This window comes from Brachyhypopomus gauderio, chromosome 21 (genome assembly GCF_052324685.1).
Source record: "Brachyhypopomus gauderio isolate BG-103 chromosome 21, BGAUD_0.2, whole genome shotgun sequence".
NCBI classification, from domain to species: Eukaryota; Metazoa; Chordata; class Actinopteri; order Gymnotiformes; family Hypopomidae; genus Brachyhypopomus; species Brachyhypopomus gauderio.
In genome coordinates this window covers 2,865,038-2,889,696 of record NC_135231.1, presented here as the reverse complement: position 1 = coordinate 2,889,696, position 24,659 = coordinate 2,865,038, and the positions used below count along the sequence as shown (strand labels likewise).

At 45.6% G+C, this 24,659-nt stretch overlaps 3 protein-coding genes across 4 annotated transcripts in view; 2 read left to right on the top strand and 1 right to left on the bottom strand.

The window, feature by feature from the left end:
• The first annotated feature begins 536 nt into the window (after window positions 1–536).
• Window positions 537–17,541, top strand: osbpl2b (oxysterol binding protein-like 2b). Its single transcript, XM_076983788.1, has 14 exons — window positions 537–642; window positions 6,560–6,677; window positions 7,947–8,070; window positions 8,285–8,360; window positions 8,474–8,608; window positions 9,398–9,495; window positions 9,858–10,040; window positions 10,303–10,410; window positions 10,694–10,783; window positions 11,465–11,591; window positions 14,185–14,310; window positions 14,406–14,529; window positions 14,738–14,828; window positions 15,010–17,541. Exons 2-14 carry the CDS (start codon window positions 6,641–6,643, stop codon window positions 15,110–15,112), a joined length of 1,422 nt encoding a protein of 473 aa, XP_076839903.1. The 5' UTR covers window positions 537–642; window positions 6,560–6,640; the 3' UTR covers window positions 15,113–17,541.
• A 97-nt stretch (window positions 17,542–17,638) lies between these two features.
• adrm1 (ADRM1 26S proteasome ubiquitin receptor) lies at window positions 17,639–22,642 on the top strand. Of its 2 annotated transcripts, none has more exons than XM_076983710.1 (10): window positions 17,639–17,778; window positions 19,276–19,507; window positions 19,777–19,893; window positions 20,018–20,141; window positions 20,489–20,572; window positions 20,683–20,764; window positions 21,060–21,322; window positions 21,492–21,649; window positions 21,766–21,868; window positions 21,980–22,642. In XM_076983710.1, the coding sequence occupies exons 2-10, from the start codon at window positions 19,298–19,300 to the stop codon at window positions 22,084–22,086; spliced, it is 1,248 nt and encodes a 415-aa protein (XP_076839825.1). In that variant the 5' UTR covers window positions 17,639–17,778; window positions 19,276–19,297; the 3' UTR covers window positions 22,087–22,642. The 2 variants fall into 2 exon arrangements, with proteins under 2 accessions (XP_076839825.1, XP_076839823.1); XM_076983708.1 differs by having other exon boundaries at window positions 20,486–20,572.
• Window positions 22,427–24,659, bottom strand: part of lama5 (laminin, alpha 5) — a 73,424-nt gene continuing 71,191 nt past the window's right edge. The window contains 5 exon segments of the mRNA XM_076984644.1: window positions 22,427–22,962; window positions 23,209–23,325; window positions 23,567–23,660; window positions 23,761–23,885; window positions 24,591–24,659. The exon segment at window positions 24,591–24,659 is cut by the window's right edge and continues 76 nt beyond it. Of these exon segments, the coding sequence (XP_076840759.1) occupies window positions 22,814–22,962; window positions 23,209–23,325; window positions 23,567–23,660; window positions 23,761–23,885; window positions 24,591–24,659 (554 nt within the window). The 3' untranslated portion in view covers window positions 22,427–22,813.

Below are 24,659 nucleotides of genomic sequence, written 5' to 3'. Positions count from 1 at the left end.
GTTGTCAGTATATGAAGGGCAAAGAAACGCAGTGGTCCCTCTGTCTCTTGCCACTGTGTGTTGTAGCAGCTCATCCGGAATAAAGCTGAACTCTTTGCTGCACCTGAGCGCATGTTAATGCACTGGAGAATACTACATGTGTAGGTGATGAGTTCTTTACCTCCCTTGGATAGTGGCATTGCTGTGTAGTGTCAGAGACCCACCACATTTATAACATCCATTACTTGGAGAAAAGTTCTAAAAAATAAAAATAAAATATGAGCAACATACAAAACTCTTTAGTTTATGCTAATAACCTGAGTCGACCTTATCGGAACCAGATAAAGCACCGAAGTAGAGTAATTTATACAAAGCTCCTTTATTTTGTAGATACAGTATTCTGCCATATACGTATATGTTTTTTTGCCTACGGAGTAGCAACGTTGGGCCATTACAACACGAAACGTTTTACTGACGTAGCTTGTAATGGTGTCAGGCGACAAAAATCCCCTAAATCCGATTGGACGACGCACGTGTCAATCAAGTGGCCCATGACAGTCGCTTCCGCCTCTGTGTCAGATCGCTCTGCTCGCGTCTCACAGCACTCGGGCTCAGCCGTCAGTTTGAACGAGACGTCAACCTGTAGGACACAGATCCCCACAGGTAGGGACATACATATATACACCCGCGGTTCGCTTTATTACAACCTACTAAATATTTTTTATTCAACACTACTTTTTCTGAGCACAAGCTTCCTAAGAACCGCAGTCTGATTTTGACGTTTACTTTGCGTTAGCTCGCTAATTGGCTAGTAAGCTAAGCTAACTAGCCTTTAGCAGGCTAGCTCGTAGGCGGTTGTCCTGCTGCTCTGCGCCAGTATTGAGCCCTTATTGAGGGGGACAAACTAATGGAGGACTCCGCCGGACCCGAGCACGTCGTCCGTGTCCCGCTGGAGCTCGTACGTTTGAACATACTGTTAGTCGTCCTTAAACGGACACTGTTACCTCAGCTAACCGCCTAATGGTGTTTATACTGCCGCTTGTTAGCTAACGCTAGGCACCTAGTTAGCATAACTGTGGGACCGTTGAGCTGGAAGTGTGAGCAGCGTCATTTAGTCTTCACACACACATTTTACACACACAGTTTTCGAGGTTGTAATTGCTGCCAGTCGGTGTTATTGGGGATGAATGGTGTGAATGCGCAGACAATCCAGTAGTGCGGAATTAACGAGCTGTCACTATTCCTTGATTCCTCGAATTTTTATGCCGTTTTAAAATGAAAAAAATAACTTAATAAGTTCTTTAAAGTGAACAAATGCAGCTGTTAAGAGTTTTTGTCATTGCACTACCTAAAGGGCCGTGTGTATTTTCCGCATTGTACGCGCTCACCATTGTCAATCAGATATTAATTTGTAGCCACAAATTAATGGTGTACAGAACAGGCGACCTGTATAATACAGTGTATTACATGTATGCGGATACAATCAATGCAGGTGAAGTTGTCAAACATTAAGACCTACCTCATCTCTACATTATAGCAATGTCTGAATAAACACATACCAAATTTATTCGCATTTGTAAATGTTTTACAAAGTCTGTAAATGAGCAGAATCAGCTTTGTAATATTAAGCGTGTGAATGGCCTAATATTCACTTAAAAGCAAAGCATGAAAATGTTTATATAGTGCCAGATTGAGAATGTTTTTGTCTTAACAGGTTTGCATTACTTACATTGTGATGGATTAATCTGTTTGTTAATTTTTATTGTTGATTTTGACACGTTTGGAAAAACTAAAAGTAGCGTCAGGTGGAATGATAAAGACTCAGTAATGTTGAAAAAAAGTTAGGACCGGTTGTTTTCTAACAGCTTTTCTAACTGTTTTAAATTCACACTTCTGGGACACAGTTATGTGGAATTGGAAGTTAGTTTAAGGGTGGTAAGCATCAGCACACATTACTGTTAGCTGTGGTGTATCACAATTGTGTGTGTGTGTCTCTGTGTGTGTCTGTGTCTGTGTGAATACCTGTGAAAGTTGATTTGGTATATGTTTTTTGTTAGTGTCCTGATCTATTTTGTCTTTACCTGCTGATTAATTCTGTGCCATGTCGTGTGTTGTGCACGTACCTCTCCCAAGCTTGATCTGGGTGATGGCACAGTGCAGTTGAAACTACAGTGTGGTGCTACTGCCTGAGCAAGTGTCCTCCTGGGACTTTGAGTGCATTTGAAACTACAGTGTGGTGCTATTGCGTGAGCAAGTGTCCTCCTGGGACTTTGAGTGCATTTGAAACTACAGTGTGGTGCTACTGTGTGAGCAGGCGTCCTCCTGGGATTTTGAGGCAGTGGTGTTTTTCACTCGACTTCACTTCATTTGCCTGGAGAGGTTGTACAGTGCAGTGCTGGCTTGACCTTTGTTCCTAACTGCTTTTCTCTATTATGAACTATTACCTATTTATTTCTCTGACTATCGTTGTTCATACACGTAGTTCACCAGCGAATGCCAGACTTTGACGTTTTAAGTTGCCTGGTATGTGTTCACTAATATGAGTGACATTTAGGACCTGATCCCTAATTGCCCTAAAGCCCTTAATTGTCCTCAACTTGCTCTTTATTTCAGAAGTCGTAAAGCAAGGTAGTCAACCTCCCGAAAGCACGAGAATAAAACAAAGAATGAGCCTATAATGGTCTTTGTTGAGTCATTGTCTTGCATACAAAGGCACACCATACCTGCTCTCTGTGATTAGAAGTGTAGCTATGACACGTCCTAGATTAATTACACCATTGTGCTTGAATGTCCATTTGTGGCAAAAGAGGAAGTGTACTTAAGTCACAAAAGACAAAGTGTACTTAAGTCACAATTCTGCCACGTTTCATTTGACAAATCTAATGGCCAATGGTGAAATTAGCAGGTGCTGACATCACCATGGAGGTTCAGACTCTGTGTCACTCAACTTTTAACATTTTGTTTTATTTGGTATATTTTGGAAAGAAAAAAAGGGAAACGGCATGCATTTGTAGTATTGTGAATGATTTTTGAGGACCTAATATTTGAAATAACAAACCCTTACAGCTATTACGGTTTTGATTGTTTCATGTCAGTGCCATTGGTTCAACAGATTTTGCAGTGTGTTCACAGGAGTTGATGATGGGGGGCTGCTGAATCTTCTTGACATGAAGCCAGTCAGTCTTTTTGGCAGCTCATACACCAAGTTGCCTCTTTTCTTCTGTGCAAGTGAACGTACGAGCAAGCTGGCGCATTCAGTGGCATTCAGCCTGTTGCCCAGCGAGGGTATAACACACAGGCCATTCAGGATAATGGATTTCTGCCATAGGTGTTAAGCTTCTTAGAAATTGATTATGGTATTCCTTCCTTCAGTTGATCCTCCCAAGCCCTTGGAAATGCACTGCAGAGTCATCTTTCATTAAAGCATTAAAGGTTCTGCAATCATTTGAGCATAATTCAGTTTTAACCAGTGCTTAGCAGTCGGTCCTGTTGTTAATCAGCCTGCTTGTACTGCTGCGATAAGTTCAGGGTGTTTCAATAGTTCCATAATACAGTGAACAGCATAATGTTGTTGGCTGTAACAGTGTTCAGCCTTTGCACATAGTCACTAATCATTTCAACAAGAGTACAGATATCAGCAGTTAGTTTTGACACCTTTCTTCTTGTGAAGCATGGTTTCGTCACTGATTTAATTTGCTGTTGTCTGGCTCAAGAACAGAATGCATCTTGTGATTGAAATTAAGCAGGATATTTGAATGTTGCAATATTTGTGACATGGAAAACTTGTTATGAAAGCTGTGAAGTACAGTGTATCCCCTGGTACAGCATAGCATGTCTAATCTGAATTAGGGCTGAATCTCACAGAAAGATCATTTATATTCCATTTTTCATACCATTTGAACAGAACACATGCTGGAACCACTGCACAAGAATTATGCTTCAAAGACAAAGAACAAATGAAATGGATTTATCTGAGAAGATGTTTCAAATAATGAAAAAAAAAAGTTTGTGTACATGGGCTGTTATTACAGTTCAGTTCAGCCTACGGTATAACTGCATTTTGCAATGCAAACATTTCATTAGGCCCTGTGTTTGACCCCAGCCTGGCAGGTGTGCAAGGCAGTCCATTGTGATTTTTGCACGGTTCATTTAAGTCACCTGTCCCGCTGAACAGGCTGTGTTCAAAACACAGAGACCCCGCAGACAAAACAGCTCCTGCCCCCACCAACCGCCATGTACACCATTGTTATTGTTACGCTGCTATTGTGTATATTCCAAGTTTATTTTATGCGTCACTTTCACAGTATAAACAGTGTAGGTTGTTACCTAATTGCTCTGGTACGGTAATTAAGTGCTATTAAGCACTCCACAAAAGTTCCGCAGCCGTAATAGATCTGGAGAACGTGGATGTGGAGAAAGTTGTCACCACATCCTCTTTTACACGTGTTCCGCTTTTGCGCTGCTTTTTCCCATAAGGCCCTGCTGCAGACGGGGCAGGACCGTTGTGGAAGGGGTATCTGCAGTGTTTGGGCAGCATCTGCCCATCACTTGGGCTCCTCAGAATTAGTGAAGCGAGTGGGGTTACATGGGCCTAAAAACATGCTCTGCTTACTGGGATATAGGTGTTTTGTCGTGGTTGACGGGCTTTAATACTGCTCTCTAGACTTTGATCTCATGCTGTTTACATGAATAGTGATTTTGCTGTCTCTTTGCCCTTTCCTGAGGCAACATATGCATTTTAGCTTATGTCAGTGATTTTTGTCCTATGTAGCATAGTAATTTGTCTAGCCCTATCGCCCTATTTGTGTTATTTCATGAGGGACTGGACCATGAGGCAAATGGTTCGTGCCAATGCCTTACGTAGCATTCCACTTTCCAGCATATAGGAAAATGCTAGATAAAGCTTATCATGAAACAGGCATGATATGTTGTTTTTATCTTTGCATAGTGAGAGTTTTATTTGCTCTGACTCAATGCCTTTATCTAAAGTGTATTAGGGCACACCTTAGCCTAGCGTATAGACCTACTGTACTTCAGAGCTCACTTAGCCTAGCGTATAGGCCTACTGAACTTCAGAGCTCACTTAGCCTAGCGTATAGACCTACTGTACTTCAGAGCTCACTTAACCTATCGTATAGACCTACTGTACTTCAGAGCTCACTTAGCCTAGCGTATAGACCAGGGGTGGCCAACCCGCGGCTCGCGAGCCGCATGCGGCTCTTTGCCTGGTTTCATGCGGCTCCCTAGTCGGTCCGCGGGCTCACCTGCACAAACGGGGCGACACACTGCTACATTTTCGTGGTGCGGGGTTAGTTTACAAGCCTAGCGAGCCGCTAATACTTTTAAAACTGGCGTAGTGGAAAACACGCATTTGACTGTCTTCACAGCTAATAATTTACACTCGCCACCTAGACCTCCTGAACTTCAGAGCTCACTTAGCCTAGCGTATAGACCTACTGTACTTCAGAGCTCACTTAGCCTAGCGTATAGACCTACTCAGGGCCGGAGTGAGCCCCTTTTTCAGCCCTGGAGTTTTATGCCCAAATCCGGCCCACTTTTTCCAATCGGCTCAAACTAGACATTGACATGAGCCGGCCCACCGGGAATCCTCCCGAATATCCCGATTAGCCCTTCCGGGCCTGGACCTACTGTACTTCAGAGTTCACTTAGCCTAGCGTATAGACCTACTGTACTTCAGAGCTCACTGAGCCTTGCCAAACGCCTGTAGGCCTCAGGTTCATGCATTTCCCAAGCCGAGCGAGGGCATTTTGCAACACTTCTCTTGAGACTTACTGAATGTGATGAGTTGAATTGCATTAGCCTCATGTTTGCGTTGCTGTCTCATGGGTTTCTCATTAGACGTTGTTCACTTCACTTGCTGTACTTGTCTGTTTGATGCTCCATTGAGATGATGGACACAGGCTGATGTAACCTTTCTTCATTCAACAATTATTGATGAAACAAGCCCCCATTAGACGTGTAATTATTTTACAGTCGATGATCGTCTTAATGTTTCCATGCTTAAAAAAATAATAAATAAACTTGGGATGAATTAGGCCTGGTAATAAGAAGCATTAATTAAATGGATTGTGCCTCATGTGATCACCACCCTTTCATGTTGCTTGTTTGCCTCAGCAGGGGCCCCCTGAGGGTTTGATTAAGGGAGCTGTCCTGTACTCACAGGTGTGGTGCACTGCTACCTCTGTTCTTGGCTGATGTTGACTTATCTGCCCATCGGCTGTAGGCAGGTTCTCTGCTGGCTGGAAACAGGGTCCAAAGTTCACTCCTGCATTAAGCGTGTTCTTGCATACTTGTGTGAGTGCAGGGTGTGGCCATGGCAACGGTAAAAAAGATGTTTCGGGGAGCAGAAATGGGGGAAGACACACGAAAATGGCCACAAGGGCGTTTGAAGGGCCACGTTTAAACGGGAGAGCGGCGTTCGTTATTCAGAGCCCAAAAGCCCCCTGTGCTCAATTTGCCATTCACCTTTGCCCTTGTGCTGTGCATGTTTGTGTTTGCGATGTAGCACTGAGCCTGTGTTTCTGTATGTTAACCCCGAGCATCCTGTCTGTGTACACAGGTATAACTACAGTTGAAGGTGCCGGTCCAGCTCCGGCCAGGGACCATGTTCTAGTGGCATCTCTCTGGCCCGCACTCTACAATGAACAATGAGGATGAGTTCTATGACGCCGTCACAGGTGAGAAACATCCCGACAGAGACTCCTAGTGGCTGGTGCCTTTTAAACACCAACAGATTACCACAGACAGGGAACCATGAAAAAGACAAGTTCGTTGGTCCATCAGAACTGCTAAATTGGTTAACGAGTAACTAGTCCATTCGGTAGAAATATGGTGATGTTCTTTCAAAATCCCCAAAACGATAAGCATACGCTTACAAAAGCAAGACGGACCTACAATACAGCCAGAGAGCACACCACTGCCAAACAGAGGCGGCCGTCATTCAAGCCATGCAGGACCTTCTCATCCTATTTCTGTGCTTTCAGAGCCTCCAGCAGTGCCCTCAGTGGCTCTGTGTTCTTCTGCTCCGCTAGCGTAGCCCCTATCCACCCGGCCTATTTAGCCTCTATTTATCGTGGACGGCAAAGGACAATAGCCGGGCCTCTCGGTGTCGTCTTACCTCCGCCCACGGCGTTAATAATGCACATCAAAATGATGATGGATGAATAATGAATAAGACGGCGGGTCGGAAACGTTGACGAGGTTGCCGTGGAAGTCGGGGGACTCTCGGAAGCGAGAGGTTGAGAGGACGCAGTGAATGTTCCCCTGTGTGGAGTCAGTGCCGCCGCTCTCCAAGCCTCCGCACTTGGTGACTTTAAATAGATCTCAGCCAAAGTGTTTCCAGGCTTAAGCTCGGTTGCTGGGATACATGGGACACTACGAGATGCCAATTAGGGCATTTCGTCCATTGGTAGGGTAGAGCGTGGGGCTTGATTTGAAGTCCCTGACTGATATTGTAAATAGTCTCGTAATCCATAGCAAGCCTCTGTGAGCCCTCTACAGGTCGTGATTGGCCACTGTGGAACTTTCAGCTGTAATTCCCTTCTGTCCACACTCCCAGAATCTTTCTTTTAGAGCGTGTGTGTGTGAGTCTGTGAGTGTGTGTGAGTCTGTGAGTGCGTGCGTGCACTTTTGCATGTGTGAGAGAGATGGCAATAAATAAAATGTTATAATTGATACGTGTTCTCATACTGTACATCTCATATTTGCAGGCATGTATGTCTGTTGTGATGTGGCGTTAATGTTTATATCTGTGCATATCTGTTTTATGTGTGTAAAAGAATGAGTGAATGTTGACATGCATGTCAGTCTTTTGGATGCATTCTTAACATGTGAGTGTACTTGTGTGTAACTACATTCTGTGGGTGTGTATGCCATAGTTGCGGGTGTGTGTTCATTTTTCTGTGAGTGTGGTGGGGCTCATTTGCATTTGGATGTGTGTGTGACAGGCTTGGACTCAGACGAGTCGTGTGAAGGCACCTCAGAGGCCAGCTTCAAAGACGCTATGGTGGGTGACAGCGCAGAAGACAACAATGTCACCATACCGCAGGAGAACGGAATCAAGAAACGCAGGTACAGTTAGATTCCTCCACTCGCCATCTCTCGCTCCATCTGTCTGTCTCTCTGTTATCGGTCTGTTTATACCCCTCTGTCCCACGCTGCAGTTACCTCTAAAAACAAAACTAGACAAATTCCTCAGCTATGGAATTGAGCCGTCCACATGTGAAACGCTCTAGTTGTAGGTGGCACAAGGTAATGCTGATGCTGTGCTGACTCCGCCCCTCAGGTCCGCACTTCCTGCCCCCATGTTCTCACGAAACAACTTCAGTGTCTGGAGCATCCTGAAGAAATGCATCGGGCTGGTGAGGCCACCGTACTGACCAGCTTTTTACACGCTCAGTATGCCGCTCCGTTGTCACGGCCATGACCCCCTGACGTGTGTGTGTGTGTGTGTGTGTGTGTGTGTGTGGCACAGGAGCTGTCCAAGATCACTATGCCCATCGTGTTCAACGAGCCGCTGAGCTTCCTGCAGCGGATCAGCGAGTACATGGAGCACACGTACCTCCTGCACAAAGCCTGCGCCCAGGCCGACTCCATCAAGAGGATGCAGGTGGGCCCGGCCCACATGTCACAGCTTTAAGGGGAAGAGGGGCTGTAGCGCACACGCTTGTACTGGCAGAAACGCCTTTAAATACACAGACAAGGGCGTTTCTTTTACACTAAAACTAAGTCCTGATTCACGGGTAGATTCTGCTTCTGGAGGATAGGATGGCCTTCTCTACAATCAATCAATCAATCAAAGTTTATTTGTATAGCGCTTTTCACAACACATGTTGTCACAAAGCGCCTTACAGGATTTAAAAGGTTAACAATACTACGGGTCCAGAACCCTAATGAGCAAGCCAAGGGCGACAGTGGCGAGGAAAAACTCCCTAAGATAGTGGGGAATAGGAAGAAACCTCGGGAGAACCAAGACTCAAAAGGGAACCCATCCTCCATTGGGCGGCCCGTTAACACACAGATTACACAAAATACAGACAAATACACAAGTCACACACAAATCACACAATCAGACTAAGTAAAGGTAAAAATGAAAGTTCTGGGTTATGATATTGTCACTGTAAATGTCTGTTGATGAACGCCAGGCTTTCATTCCGTGTCGGAGCAGCGATGCTGGTATTGTAGGCTCCGACTGCAATGTTACTCTCCAGGTGAACCTCGGAGAAAAGACCTGCACAACCTGCACACACCATCCTGGCCATATGAAGCCAGGGGTGTTTGTATGCATTACAAGTCTGTGTTGACACTGCCTCTCATTCTCTTTCCCTTTCTCCCCCTCCCCCTCCTCCCCTTCTCTCTCTTTCTCTTTCCCTCTCTCCCTCTTTTTTTTGTCCCCCAGGCAGTAGCTGCCTTTGCCGTGTCGGCCGTGGCCTCTCAGTGGGACCGAACTGGAAAGCCGTTCAACCCTCTCTTAGGAGAGACCTACGAGCTTGTGCGGTAAACACAGAGCCTTAACAGGCAGAACGTTAGTGTCCAGCATAGTAGTGGCACATTCACATGAAGTCCCCGCTTGTCTGGTGTTTAAACATTTACAGTCTTTAAAACTGGCCACAGGTCAGTGTGTGAAATTAGATGTGTTCACTCTAGCCATGGTCTTCTGGCTTCTTAATATAGACACTTATTTACTTCACATTAAGCTGCAACAGGTTCCTTCCTTGATTAAACAATGTTATTTTGAAGTTTCTGGCCTCACTGGCGTCGGTATCTGTAAATGCAACAGATGCAATATGGCTTCCTTCCGTGTTTCTTCTTCTTCTTCTCCTTCTTCCTGATTTGGTCTCTGTCCGTTGGTCTCTCAGGGAGGATCAGGGCTTCAGGCTGGTGTCAGAGCAGGTGAGTCACCACCCGCCCGTCAGTGCCTTCCACGCTGAGGGTCTGGCCCAGGACTTTGTGTTCCACGGCTCCATATACCCCAAGCTCAAGTTCTGGGGCAAGAGCGTAGAAGCCGAACCCAAAGGAACCATCACGTTAGAACTCCTCAAGTGAGTCATGTTGTGTGCGTGCAGTTAGTGGGCGGTGGATGTCTGACTACAGGCAGAATGCGTGTGCGCATGCGTGTGTGTCGGGGATATGCTGTTCAGAGCATTTCGAGTGCTTTTGAGTCAAGATAACAGTGATGTGATGTCAGATTGAAGGGTTTTGTGGTTGCTGGGTAACCCAGGCAATTATATGCTGATGTGTTTGTGTGTGCGTGTGCGTGTGCGTGTGCGTGCGTGCGTGCGTGCGCGTGTGTGTTGATTCCAGGCACAAAGAGGCATACACATGGACGAACCCTCTCTGCTGTGTACACAATGTAATTGTGGGCAAATTGTGGATTGAGCAATATGGCAACGTAGAGATAATCAACCACAGGTATTCTAGATATGATGATGAATCGACTGAATTTATTTGTGGAAGCTGTAATATATCAGTGTTCTAACAGGAGTTAGTACAGATGATGGATGTTTAAAGCACACATGAAGGCAGCTGATTTTAGTTCTGGTGTCAAACATATAAATCCATATAGTAATATGTAGAATTCTCCAAACCTTGAGTGTAATGTTGTCACAGGAAAGATAAGAACATTTAAGCAGGAGCTGTAATGTAGGCCTAATGCCGTCTGTCTCTTGTTTGCTGTGTCTGGCTCCGTGCCCAGCACTGGAGATAAGTGTGTGCTGAACTTCAAACCCTGCGGCTTGTTTGGGAAGGAGCTCCACAGGGTGGAGGGATACATTCAGGACAAGTGGTGAGTCCCCTCCACACAGCCTACGCCAGGCACTATTTAATACACAATGTGGATGTATTCATCAGTCCCATGACCTTGCTGTCCACGCTCCCTTGCTCTTACCTGCTCTCCCTGGGCAGGTACAGGAGCACGCCCCATTGACCTCTAACCCTTCACCCTTAATCCCTACCATGGTTCTGGACCTCGTGTTGATCCTGAAGTGTTTCAGTATTTGTCATTCTGTCCCATAATGAACATTGGTGCTAACACCACTACAGCGGAATTAAGGGCTGTAAACATCCGCCCACCGCTGTAAGACCCGGACATTTCATTTAAGTACTGGATTATAAAAACAGTTAATTCTGTGCATGAAATACAGTGAGTTTCTCTGCCATTTCTAGGTGTGTCTTGTAGTGTATGTCTGCTCATGTGTAAATACGTTGCTCATATCCGAGTCTGCTACCAATACAGTTGCTAGATGTAATAGCATAGAGCATGGCTCTGAAAGGAATGTCCATTCTGGTCATTAGTTGTGTTTGCAGTTGCAATTCTTTGGTCCTACATTTGTGTACCATTTAAGTTTGGTGACGGAACATCCTGTGGATTATACTAGATTACACTAGATTAGATGGATCTCACAGAGCATCAGTGTTGTGATAAATGTCACATATCTCTCTCTCTCTCTCTGTGTGTGTGTGGCAGTAAGAAGAAGCTCTGTGTGATCTACGGCAAGTGGACGGAGTGCATGTGGAGTGTGGACCCACAGGCGTACGAGTCCCATCGCAGGAGCGACAGGAAGGGTGTGGCTGACCCCAGGAAACAGAAAGCGGTGAGCAGGAACAGAAGGGTAGGCCCCAAGGCCCACGCCCACCACCCCCGCACCCGAGCTCTTTAAAGGGGCCTCTCGCCTGGAGGCCTTTAGAAACTAACCAAACTTTGTTCAGGTGAACCAGAAAGGTAACAAACTGCAACTCTCTTTCCTGAAGGTGAACTTTATATAGGGTAAATTCTCATTCTGATCCTCTGATCTCAAGGCCACATGCTATTCACACACAACTTTCATTCATACTCAGACCTCCTCGTTTTAAAATTGAATTATGGGTAGTGTGTTCAGGAGGGCCGTTTTTCATGCTGCTTTTACTTCACGAAGCACATGAGATGAGATACGAGCCTCTTGTAATTCCAGGACGAAACATGAGAGAACGTGAAGACGTTAAGATTGGGCGTTTTGAAAATAAACAACCATTAAATAATGTGATAAAAAAGCGAATCATTTCGAGTATATGTATAAATATTTATCCCAACAAACATGCGACGTCAGAAAGACGTTAAAATCATGTCTGTATCACATCGGTCATTCCAGAACCATTTTTGCATGTCTGGTGGACGTTCGAAACTGGTTCAAAATCTGACAGTGTGACTAGGACCTTAACCTTAACTTAATATGAACGTCTATGACGAGTTTTCTATCTGAATGTCTGACTAGGACCTTTATTGGATGTCAGTGGTCGTGCAAAAACTGCAACTGAACGTCTGACAAAGTGTCTTTGCTCGTGCTGGGAAATATTGAAATGGACCTTGAAAGTGACATACAAGTGTTTGAATTCAACAAGGTGTATGAACCCTGCAAACATGACTTTGTTGAAGCGCGGCACACGCGAGGTCGTGCACCTCTCGAATTTTGTAACTTCGCGCGCACCGCGCCTCAGCGTAATGAACAAAGTCATGTTTGCAGGGTTCATACACCTTTACAAGGTGGAATTCAAGCACGTGTACCAATATGTCCCAACACGTTAAAACGTAATTAAGTTAAATATTTATACATATACTCGAAATGATTCGAAATATTGCGCTTTTAATCACATTATTTAATAGTTGTTCATTTTCAAAACGCCCAATCTTAACGTCTTCACGTTCTTTCATGTTTCGTCCTGGAATTACAAGAGGCTCGTATTTGTTAACGTAATACAAGAGAACTATTCAGTCAGACAGATATTTGTTGTGAAACGAAGTAGTTACAATTTCAACATTTTAATGTACTTTAGCCTAAATTGCAGCACTTTTCAAACCTGAAACACAAAGCAGCATTAAAATTCGTCAGGTAAGTGTTCATTCCCCTGTTGTTGAGGGGTGTTTCTTTTATACTACCACATATAGTTTCGGACAACACTGCAAAGCGGAAAGTATAAACGCCTCCACCGCTCACGGAGGTTCGCGCGATGTGGGCGGAGTCGAGCGCTATGGTCACTCAACCAGGCTTTAGCGCCCTTCGTTGAAATGTTCCAAGAGCACCGCTTGCAAACTGGCTTGTTCATGTCCTTCGATTTTCCATCTGTATCTGCTTCGAATCCAACAGCACTGCGTTTGCTTTAGCTGCCATTTTAGCATTACAAACTATCCTCTGCATTACGGCAGCTTGGGTGGGTCAAACGAAAGCGCATTTTATGTAAAAAGAATCGATACTTAAGAGAAACAAGTATTGTACCGTTTCAGAATGTTCAGTATCGATACGTATCGATATATCGATTTTTTTTTTTTGACAACACTAGTAGCTGGTATGTTTTACTGCATAACATTGTAAGGTCTGCAATAGTCCCACATGCGGCTCTTTTTTTCGAGCCTTTAAACGCGAAGATGTTTGTTATGCCTTGATGTTTGCTTTAATATAACGCAGAATGTCTCAGGGATGACACTTCATGTGAATTGAGTGGATCACGAAAGAAAACACAAAGGGACCGTACTGAGCCCCCTCAGGAGGTGAACTGAGTCCAGTGTGCTTTGGGGTCCATTCAGGGGATTTTGGGTTGGTTTGACATGTTTGCATAGGCAAAAGAAACCATGACTGGGCTGCGTGAGAGGGCTTGAAACGATGACACCCAAGTTTGAAAATGCTGTTTCTCCACATGCGGCCAGTGTCACTCCAGTCAGAGCAAAGCAAACTATTCTTAAACGACTCAGTAATAACTTATGCAGGATGAACTCACTCACTTGCTTGAGAGTTGATGAATTTTCACTAAAATAGTACCAGTTAGTAAAAAGGCAAGTGCAGAATCCTGAGCTGACTTCTCTGTCTGGTTAAGAAGGAGGCCTAGATTCATCTGAAAGATTAATCTGAAAGCTCGCCGCAGCTTGAGGGACATGCGGCCTGAGGTTGAGTGCCCTATCTGAAGCGTCATCGGTTTCCGCAAGTCGTTTCCAACCCGACTGCAGCAGTGTCAGTAGAATGTCACGTCTGTGTTCTTGTACATAATCAGAATTGTACATAATCAGAATCCAGGGTAAAAACGAGAATCTTCCTAACGTGAGTAGGAATGCAAGGGTTGGTCTCAACGTGAGCTCAGTGAAACACACACAGCGAGTGAGTATCTTTGTGTCCTGCAACCTTCGTGTGTGTGTGTGTGTGTGTGTGTGTGTACATGCAGGAAGAGGCAGAAGTTGCAGAGAATGAGGATGCAGATGACATGCCGGAGGTACAGGAAACCGTTGCAGTGGTCCCTGGTAGCACTCTACTGTGGAGAGTTTCATCTAGACCACCTAATTCAGTAGAGGTACACACACACACACGCGTAGCACGTACACACACACACTCCCATACCAACACAAATATGGATTTTGAAATAAAATGATGTGGTTTTCTTGGCAGATGTATAACTTCACTAACTTTGCCATCACGCTGAACGAGATGGAGCCTGGCATGGAGGGAGTTCTGGCCCCCACAGACTGCCGCCTGCGGCCCGACATCAGAGCCATGGAGATGGGCAACATGGGTAACCGTGATTCTTGCTTCCAGAGTCACAAGCAATAGTACAGCGCCATCTGCTGTTCACCGACTAAAATGCAGCCCAGAGACCTGGTTTTATTTTTTGAGCAGTACTGTGTGTGTGTGTGTGTGTGTGTGTGTGTGTGTGTGTGTGTGTGTGTGTGTGTGTGTGTGTGTGTGTGTGTGTGTGTGTGTGTGTGTGTGTGTGTGTGTAGATGAAGCCAGCAAAGAAAAGGAGAGACTAGAGGAGAAACAGAGAGCAGCTCGTAAAGACAGGGCCAAGGACAGCGAGGAGTGGTCCACGAGGTGAGCACTCACAGCACACTTTCCTTTTCATTCGCTCGCTCGTGTTGATTAAAAATGGGGCTGTAACCATTTGAGGTGGTGAAAGGATTAATTTGACATTATAAACCCAGTAGTGTCCTTTAAGTGTTTTAGTCTTTCCACCTTGAGCTTTCCTGATCTTTAGTTTTTGTGACTTCTGTAGGTGGTTTGAGCTCAGCATGAACCCCTACACAGGATCACAGGACTGGCTCTACACTGGAGGTTATTTTGATAGGAAATACACAGACTGTCCCGACATCTACTGACGGAGGGGGTGGGCCAGCAAACCGGAGTGGCCACGCCTCCTACCTCGGCCCCACCCTCCCAGCAACCTTCTGCCAATCATCACGTCATGTGTTCTTCTGCAAGCGATGTAGCACCGCCAGCTGCTTCTCCATCACTGCCCCCTCCACCATCTGCACACCAGACGAGCTTCAGTTCCTCGCCCACGGTGGAGAACCGTGCCACAACGGTTTGGTAGTTCAGCCCATTGGCAGAGCAGCAGTTTGAGCCCTCATGTGAATATGATGCATTTCTGATCCTGGTGGGGGAGCACAGCAGCACAACACTGAGTCATTTTGGTTGGGTTGGGTTTTTTCTTTTTTCTTTCCGTTCTCTCCTTTATCAAATCGTTTTCTTCAGCTGTGGGAGCACTGGTAATCACTGAACAGCAACACCTCAGCCCGCCCGTCTCTCACAAACACACAGCAGACGTAGAGAAGAGGAGATGGTGGAGAACGAGAGAGGAAGGCACTCTCTCCGCCGTGGAGCTCCTGACATCCTGTCTGCCTGACTCATTCCACCGAGAGCATTCCCATCACCACCGGACCAGCTGCTGAATCTATAGGCGAATTTAGCCTGAATCTGTATACACACACACACACACACACACACACACACACACACACACACACACAATCATTTCTTGCGTGCAGCTAGCAGCAAAGGGCGCTAGTCAAAGTTCTCACACACACAGCAACAGCAGCAGTTGAACGTCTCTCTTCACGCTGGATAGCACCAGGCTGTCTCAAATATCACATTTCAGCACTCAAGATTAAATGAAAACATGTTGCTTAATAATAATAATGAATCTATGATCATGAAAACCTTTGTCTGGTGCGTGTGTGTTTGTGTGTCTTTATATAAAATCATACCATCATCTTCAACCATAGGTACAATGTATTGGCCTTAATGCCTTACAGATCCCAAGGGGAAGAAAAGGGTTTATCAATTCAACAAATAATGACCATGCATATTCTCTTTACAATGCTACTGCTCTTTTCTCTGGGTGGGAGATTTCTGAGGATCATATAAAATGGTAGACCACTTGTGCTACATTGCCCCAACATAGTGTCTCTGTTTTTTGAGCGCATTCTTACTCATGTCCTACCTTAATTGCATTAATATTGTGTTTTCTCTGCATGGCGAATGTGACAGGGTTGCCAGACCAGTTCACCACTTGCCTGTGGCACTTGGGTACGGGTCCATAATGTCCCTCTGGGTACTGCCGGTCCAGCACACAACTCTTTACATTCATGGCCATAAACGTGATTCCCAAATTTCTGAAGACATAAACACTGTGCACTTGTCAAAGCAGGCAAAATCTATGCAACTCATCAAGTAGCTCAAATCCCAGTATATTATTCTGTAAGTGTAAAATATACAATATGGCTATAGATGTGTGTGAAAGCTAGTTTTGGAGAAAAGAGGACCCTGCCTCTAAAGGCACTTTATGGTTTGCTCTTCCAGCAGAATCCCAGCTGATATTCTTGCCTCAGCACCCATAGTTGTCTGTTTATGTATAGAAATTACCTGTAGTTCTATGTAGCTCTTGGTCAAGACCCATGAAAGCAAGATTCTTCATTTCAGGATTTTTCTTAATTGCGAAACTCTAGCTATGATGTGTGCAGGCGATAATGTTTGAATGGAAGCATTTTCAAAGCACAGGGATGCCAGACATGTTTTCTGTCCTTTCTTTTTTAAATATAAATTCTATACCAAATGTGTTGTGTTCCTCCACACTTGCCCACAACCCTGTACCTAAATTTAATACATACCCACGTCACTAATACTTGATTCTTTTATTGTATTGTGTTTGTCTGATTCTATGTCTGGTCTTAAAATATTCATCAGAGGACGTCTGAAGGTTGTCTATTGTTGGTCTGCTTGGTGAACCATATTTCTCCACTGTCCTCTATGTGCAGAAATTTAAATGTAAATTTCAACAAGAATGTTAGCATATTTTCACAAGCTGTATGATGGATACGTACAGTTCATTACACTACGTCATTACAGTTCCTAAATTTAAAATGTACATTTAAATATTTGAAAACTAGCAATATAAAACTAATATACAACATTAAAATATAGATTTTATTTGGCTTTGTGTGGATTCATTTTGTAAGTACTTCACCATCACTCTTAACTACATCATGTTTGTGTACAAATGCTTATATTCCTGTTCCACATGCTGCACATATTCAGTAATCACGATCTATTATTTTGTGCAATGATTTATTTTTTATAGTATTTAAATACATTTTCAGTTGGGGATTAGTGCTTGGACTTAATTTCAATTAAAAAATTGAAAAGCAACCATTATGATGTTATTGAGTTACACTAATAGATATTTTAGCTAGTTAAAACGTGTTGATTATTTTGAAAACAAAATAAAACGTACACTGAGGAAAATGTATTCCTGATTCGTTTACAAATGGTCTATTTGTCCAGCGCGTGCGTGCACCTGCTTTAAATCCTACATTTCTGCGGTCTTATAACCTCGCGTGCACCGACGAGCCAATCGGCGGTGGAAGCCCCGCGCGCGCGCAGGCCGGAAGCTCCGTGTCCGCTGCGAACGTCACTCGGCCCGTCCGGCTCGGTAGCTGAACGTCTCCGGTGCGGGGTTAGTCGGAGAGGCGCTCGTAACACACAGGTACGGTACTGGAACACGCGTCAGGGTTTATTCATTATTCGCTTCTCCACTGCGAATGTTTTATGCGCGTCTGCATCAAACGAGAGTGAATCACTGCAGCCGGTCGGCGAGCTGCCTGAAGGGCCTGTGTGAGGAGTGCGCGTCTGTGTGAGGAGAGTGCGTCTGTGTGAGGAGTGCGCGTCTGTGTGAGGAGAGTGCGTCTGTGTGAGGAGTGCGCGTCTGTGTGAGGAGAGTGCGTCTGTGTGAGGAGTGCGCGTCTGTGTGAGGAGAGTGCGTCTGTGTGAGGAGTGCGCGTCTCTGTGAGGAGTGCGCGTCTCTGTGAGGAGAGTGCATCTCTGTGAGGAGTGCGTCTGCGCGTCTGTGTGAGGAGTGCGCGTCTGTGTGAAGAGTGCGCGTCTGTGTGAAGAGTGCGCGTCTGTGTGAGGAGTGCGCGTCTGTGTGAAGAGAGCGCGTCTGTGTGAGGAGTGCGCGTCTGTGTGAGGAGTGCGCGTCTGTGTGAAGAGTGCGCGTCTGTGTGAGGAGTGCGCGTCTGTGTGAAGAGAGCGCGTCTGTGTGAGGAGTGCGCGTCTGTGTGAGGAGTGCGCGTCTGTGTGAGGGCCGTCGCTTTATTTAATTACATTACATTTCTACATCATGTCAAGGTGACATCGTCATTCTGCGATATTTTATCACCGTAAACGTTGGGATTTGAAGTTATACCTTATATGGTTGATTGGAAATAACCGAATAGTGGTGTATAAATAACTGAATAGTGGTGTATAAAGCCAGTTTACCTTGATTGCCTGCAGATCCTGCTGAGTAACCCAACTGTCCAGTTAGCGATGCGGCTAGGGCAGCTGTTTCAGCGTTGATGCACGTCGCTGTTCCATTACATTAATGTCAATACATTAATTAATACAATACATTAAACGCTACTGTGGTTACTCAACATTTCCACTGCTCTTTCCTCCCCCCCTAAACCCTCCAACATAGTTTACCAGTCCTTACGTGGCTGTCATTGTCATTTGGATAATGTTTTTTAACATTGTGTATTAATAAATTACATTTCCGTTGGGACTGAGGCAAAGAAACTAGACACGAGCAGTTATCTATAGCTAGATTTAGTGAAGAATTATCCAGCGCGTAAAGAAAGGTTTTGGTTCACTAGTCACTTTGGTAGTGAAAACAGCAGTGCGTAATTATATCAGGTAATAAACAAGAATACTTGGTAATATTAAATATTTTACATTATGAATTAGGAGGAAAGCCATTTTGTGAAATTGAACCCTTAGTTCTGAGCCATTTCTGTCCTCGGAATCAGAATTCTGAATAATTTGTCGTTTTCCTGCTTCCGAATTGTACTCAATTTAGGACAAACACATATCTGCCACACAGATAAGTGACCATGCACAATAAAGAACTGGTGTACTCATAAGCTTGATAGAAAGATTCAATCTTTATGCTTAATTTCCCCCATATGGAATTGATTTCAGCTCATTTCTATGCTGTGTTTCACAGGCGTACACTGCAGGGCGGGAGGATGTCAACAGGGGCGCTCTTTCCCAGTCTGGTGGCGGGCTCGCGCAGCTCACCCAGCAAATACTTGGTCGAGTTCCGGGCAGGTAAAATGTCCCTGAAGGGCAGCACGGTGACCCCAGACAAGCGCAAAGGCACGGTCTACATCCAGCAGACGGACGACTCTCTCATCCATTTCTGCTGGAAGGACAGAACCACTGGAAATGTTGATGATGTCAGTACCTTTTTGTACCCCAGAGAATCACGCGCATTAATAATGACGCTTTTTGTGTTAGGGAATATGGTGTCATCGAAAATGCTGGCATTGAATACAAGTAATGCATGATAAAGTCTACACAGGGCTGAAGAACTTCTTAGCTTGTAGTGCATGACAAAGGATTAATGTTGCCTGGCTCTGGCCACTCAGAAGCTGGCTCTCTGCCCCGTATTGCAGTAGAGTTGCAGAGTCATGTGTGGTGACGACGTGCTTTATCGTCTTTCCAGGACCTGATCATTTTTCCTGATGACTGTGAGTTTAAGAGGGTCAACCAGTGCACCACGGGGCGTGTCTTTGTGCTCAAGTTCAAGGCCGGGTCTAAACGCCTCTTCTTCTGGATGCAGGTGAATACGATGTCACGTCTTTGGTCTGTAGATACTCGTGTTCACAAAGGCAGACTGTGTTAGTGGTCGAAAAAAAAAAAAAATCATTAAATGAGACATTGTGGTGTTCACCCGTGGTTTTAAGGAGCCCAAAACGGAGAAAGACGAGGAGTACTGCCGTAAAGTGAACGAGTACCTGAACAACCCGCCCATGCCGGGGGGCCTGGGCAGCGGCAGCAGCAGTGGGCATGAGCTCTCCGCACTGGGAGGTGAGGTCAGGGTGCCCCGTCACTGCACAGTTCTGTACGCTCCGTCTGGGTCTGCACTAGTCCACCAGTCCTCCTCCCTGTACCATTAAAACCACCATACCAGGTGTTCTCTCTAATCCTGTAGATTCTTGTTCTGAATCAGAATGCTTGCATGTGTGTGTGTGTGTGTGTGTGTGTGTGTGTGTGTGTGTGTGTGTACGTGCACAAATCCGGATTCGTTATTTTCATCTTTGAGCCATAGAAAATTCATACAATACATTTGGTGTTGGTTCATCAGTTTGTTAGGCTAAAAGTCATTGTGATTTCTTGCGACTGGGATTTTGATTTATTTTCCTTCGGCCTAGGAGAGGGTGGCCTGCAAAACCTTCTGGGAAACATGAACCATAATCAGCTCATGCAGCTGATTGGCCCCACAGGACTCGGGGGACTCGGTAAGCGACCCGTGGGTGGTAGTCCCACTGTCATCTAGCAAAAAGCAAAGCACTGTCCATTCAAGGAAGCCCACTTGTGTAGGACGGCTGTTGGATCCTGTGTGTTGCAGGTGGCCTTGGAGCTCTAGCAGGTCCAGGACTGGCCAGTCTGTTGGGCAGTGGAGCGCCGGCCAGTAGCAGTTCAACACCCAGGTTTGTTGTCTCGCGTGTTAGCCACACACTTGCCTATTTTACCAGGCAGGCTCCAGTATAAGTGCTCATGTATAACGGGGGTGGCGCCGTATGACAACCTGGTAGCACAAGTAAATAAAGGTGCTAACATGGATTGGATCACCAGCCAAAACACACACTGTTGATTACTTTATAAGTTGCTATAAATTAAGATGTCTGCCAAGTGCTGTCAGTGTAACAAAAAGGCTAAACATTACGAGACTTCCCTGCGCACGCTGGCGTCGTGGTGTAAATGTCTTTGCCTGTACTTCCCAAGCTCCCACAGCCAATCGGCAGCGGCCACGCCCTCTTCCGGCTCTGCCCATCTCGGCTCCACCCAGGTGCCCACCACCCCGGTGACACCCGCTGCGACCTCCACGGGGTCCCCCACCGTCACCCCCACGACACCGGTGTCCCAGACGCCCTCGCTGCCCACCGGAGGGGGCAGCCCCACACAGCCTATCCAGCTGAGCGACCTCCAGAGCATCCTGGCCACCATGAACGTGCCGGCCGTGGCTGGAGAGGCAGAGGGCCCAGGAGGTGAGTGTGGAAGGAGGCATTTAGACAGGAGACGGGAGGCACTACTGTACTGGGATATTGGGAAATGATTGTGTTGTGCTTATGTAATAACATTCTGTTATTACTAATGTCGGTGTCGGGACTAATTTGTTTAATTTATTTCCTTCAAATACCTTTTACCCCTCTGCAGTGGATCTAGCGAGTGTGTTGACCCCTGACATCATGGCTCCTATTCTGGCTAACCCCGAGGTGCAGGAGCGCCTGCTCCCGTACCTGCCCACAGGAGAGTCTCCCCCACAGAGCGGCGAGGACATCCAGCACACGCTCACCTCCCCACAGTTCCAGCAGGTGAAGCCACCCGACCAGCTCCATGACTCCAGGAAAGAAACCACCTAGAAAAGTCGTTTTGAAGTGTCTTGTGTGTGTGTGTGTGTGTGTTTGTGCGCGTGTGTGTGTGTGAGCAGGCGATGAGCATGTTCAGCAGTGCACTAGCGTCAGGACAGCTCGGTCCTCTCATGAACCAGTTTGGTTTGCCCTCTGAGGCCGTGGACGCAGCCAACAAAGGAGGTAACTCACTCACGCTTCCGGTTCACACGGTGACCCTAAAATACGCGGTACGCCGTTTTTTTCCCCGGACTGGTTTATGAATGAAAGCTCAAACGGTCCTTGTGTTTGTAGACGTGGAGGCTTTTGCCAAGGCCATGGAGGGCACCAGTGGGAGGGCAGATGATTCTGGTGACGCCAAAGATCAAAAGGACGATGACGAGGATATGAGTTTGGATTAGTGAACTGTGCCATCTGGAAGTGCACTGTTGGTGAACTCTGCAGGTCTGATAAGTATGCTTGTATGTTTTGTAAGTATGTAACACAATTAAATTCTTGACAGTCTGACTCATTTTCAGTGCATTTCTCTGAAGCTCTGAAGTCCATGTCGCCAATAACTCAGGCAGCTGTATCAAAGAAACATTTATTATCTTCATTAAATATACAACTATACTTCTGGGGCACTTGATTAAAAATGTGAGAAAACTGTTTATTTTAAACTCCAGTGATGTTGATTCTTCTAGAGTTAAAGGAAGTCTGTAGAAGGCGTGGTTTGGTATAGGAGGAGATGGGAATGCCAAGTCTCTGCACATCTCTGCACTTCATTACAACACCAGACCTTTCCTCCAAGAAACTTCAAATATTAATGGTCCTATAATGTTCAGATTTTTCCATTAGGATTACAACAGGAATAATGTTGGGAGTATTATCAGTAGTGCATTACTGATGGTAATGTGGCTAAGTTAATAAGACTGACTGAGCAGTCCTAGCATAGGTAACACCCTGCCCATGTGGATATAGCTTACAGTACTGGTACACTTCCAATAGCTCTCCATTATCAGTGGGGTCTTTACAACAAATAAAGGTTTGTTTAACAAATCAACATAAATATCTGTTTAAATTAACTATTGTATAGATAAACCCCACCACCTGTAGATTGTAGTATATAGTTTGTGGGTTATGTAGTCTTTACATGGCAGGACATCCCTGAGTGCCTACAGCTCCAGACAGGTGCACTGGTGTGGAGAGCATGGTGGGCTTGCCGTTCACCACCATCTTGCGCACACAGCCATGGAAGGGAGGGACATCGTCGGGGCGGCCGGGCCCGTCTACCGCCGCTACGAACCAGAGGAGTACAGTTAGGTGCTTGACTCAGATGTTGCGTACGTCTCTTGTGCAGCTAACTTTCCACCCAAAATCAAAGTTAAAAATATATAGAATTCCAATGAGTAGATTTTTATTTGAATACTCATATTCATATATAAACTAAACGTCTCTTCACAAACTTGAATGAAGGCACATGCACATTTCAGGTCCGTTTCATGAACCGTCCTGTAGAACCAAGCAAACGGAAAGTGACCTACCTGGCACGTTGCCTAGATACAGGGTCTCGGCCCTGGTCTCTCTGCTCTGACTGGGGCCCTCGGCATGTTTGCTTACATCATCCACGCTTAGCTTGATCACACCACCCGTCCTCTCAACTGCAAAGCACAAGAACACCTTGTTGAACAGCTCCCACATGGCCAAGGACAGTTGTGGCATGGCCAAGAATGGTTTACGTCTATGCATGTGCGCATCATTACATTATATCTGCTGCTTATGTTGGTGGCAGAAGATAGCTTTAGGTGTTGGAACGATTTACATATTTAGATCTCAAGGGCAACCCCCTGTAGTATGATATCAATACACAAGAGTGTTTGTGTGTTTAAGAGAAGAACTTACTAACGACACTGTGCCAGTTCCCATCACACAGTGAGTCCTCTGGCGTGAGGGTTACTGGGAACTCCCTGCCCCCGCTGTTCACCAACACCGTCACCTGCGGTCAGGACAAGCCCCGGTCAGTCCAGCACAGTCTCTCGCTAGCGTGCACACCCCGCACAACGGGACTACAAATCCCAGGCAGTCCCGGGGCTCACCTGTCCCTGGCTGAAGTAGACCCGGAGTCGCTGGTTCTTGGCTCCGGCGTGGAGCAGAAGGCCGGAGTCGGACACGGGCCGGACCTCCAGCTCCAGCTTCACGTCCTGACCCAACGCCAGCTCCCCTGCATCAGAATCACAGCAGCGTGTCAATGGATATGACTCAAAACGTCCATGTTAGATAAAGTGTCCATGGGTGAAATGGGTAATGGGTTCTTTTTTGCTTCCTGAAATTATTGTAAATTGTGAAATATGCATATTAATAATGACATGTTGCATTTGGAGTGACTGCCTCGAAAATGGCCATAACTGAACCTCCTTAGACCTGCTGGCGTGAATTTTGTAATGCCTGTTGACTGCTAGGTACAGTTAATAAACTTCAAATTTCATACACAAATCTTATCCCATCAACTTTATGAAAACATAACATTTACAGATATTGATTGTAATTGTGTTTCTTGAATATAAATTTTTGTAGTATATGGACCCCCTAAAACAGGTTTAGCCACTCTCTGGCCTCCCCAAAGTTGAGCTCGGCCTCTGGTCAGCAGTGGGCCTCATTTGGTGAGCACAACTCTCCTCCGGTTACCTTGAGTTACTCTCCACTTAGGGCTTCGATATACTAAACTAGATCTTATTCTATAATACAGACAATTATGTACAAGAACATAGAACCATCACTAAAAAAACACAATTTCCATCACATCTGTCATAGTGGTGGAGAATTTTAATCCGTAGGGATACCTGGGATTCAAGTTATTTGACTACAAAAAAGTTTTGCTGTTTGAATTGAAGGGAAAAATGGTTTGTCTGGAGTGTCAGGAGCTCACCGATAGCTATGAGACCTCCACTACTGGAGAAGTAGACACCCAGCTGTAGGGGCTCCAGGTAACAGGGCA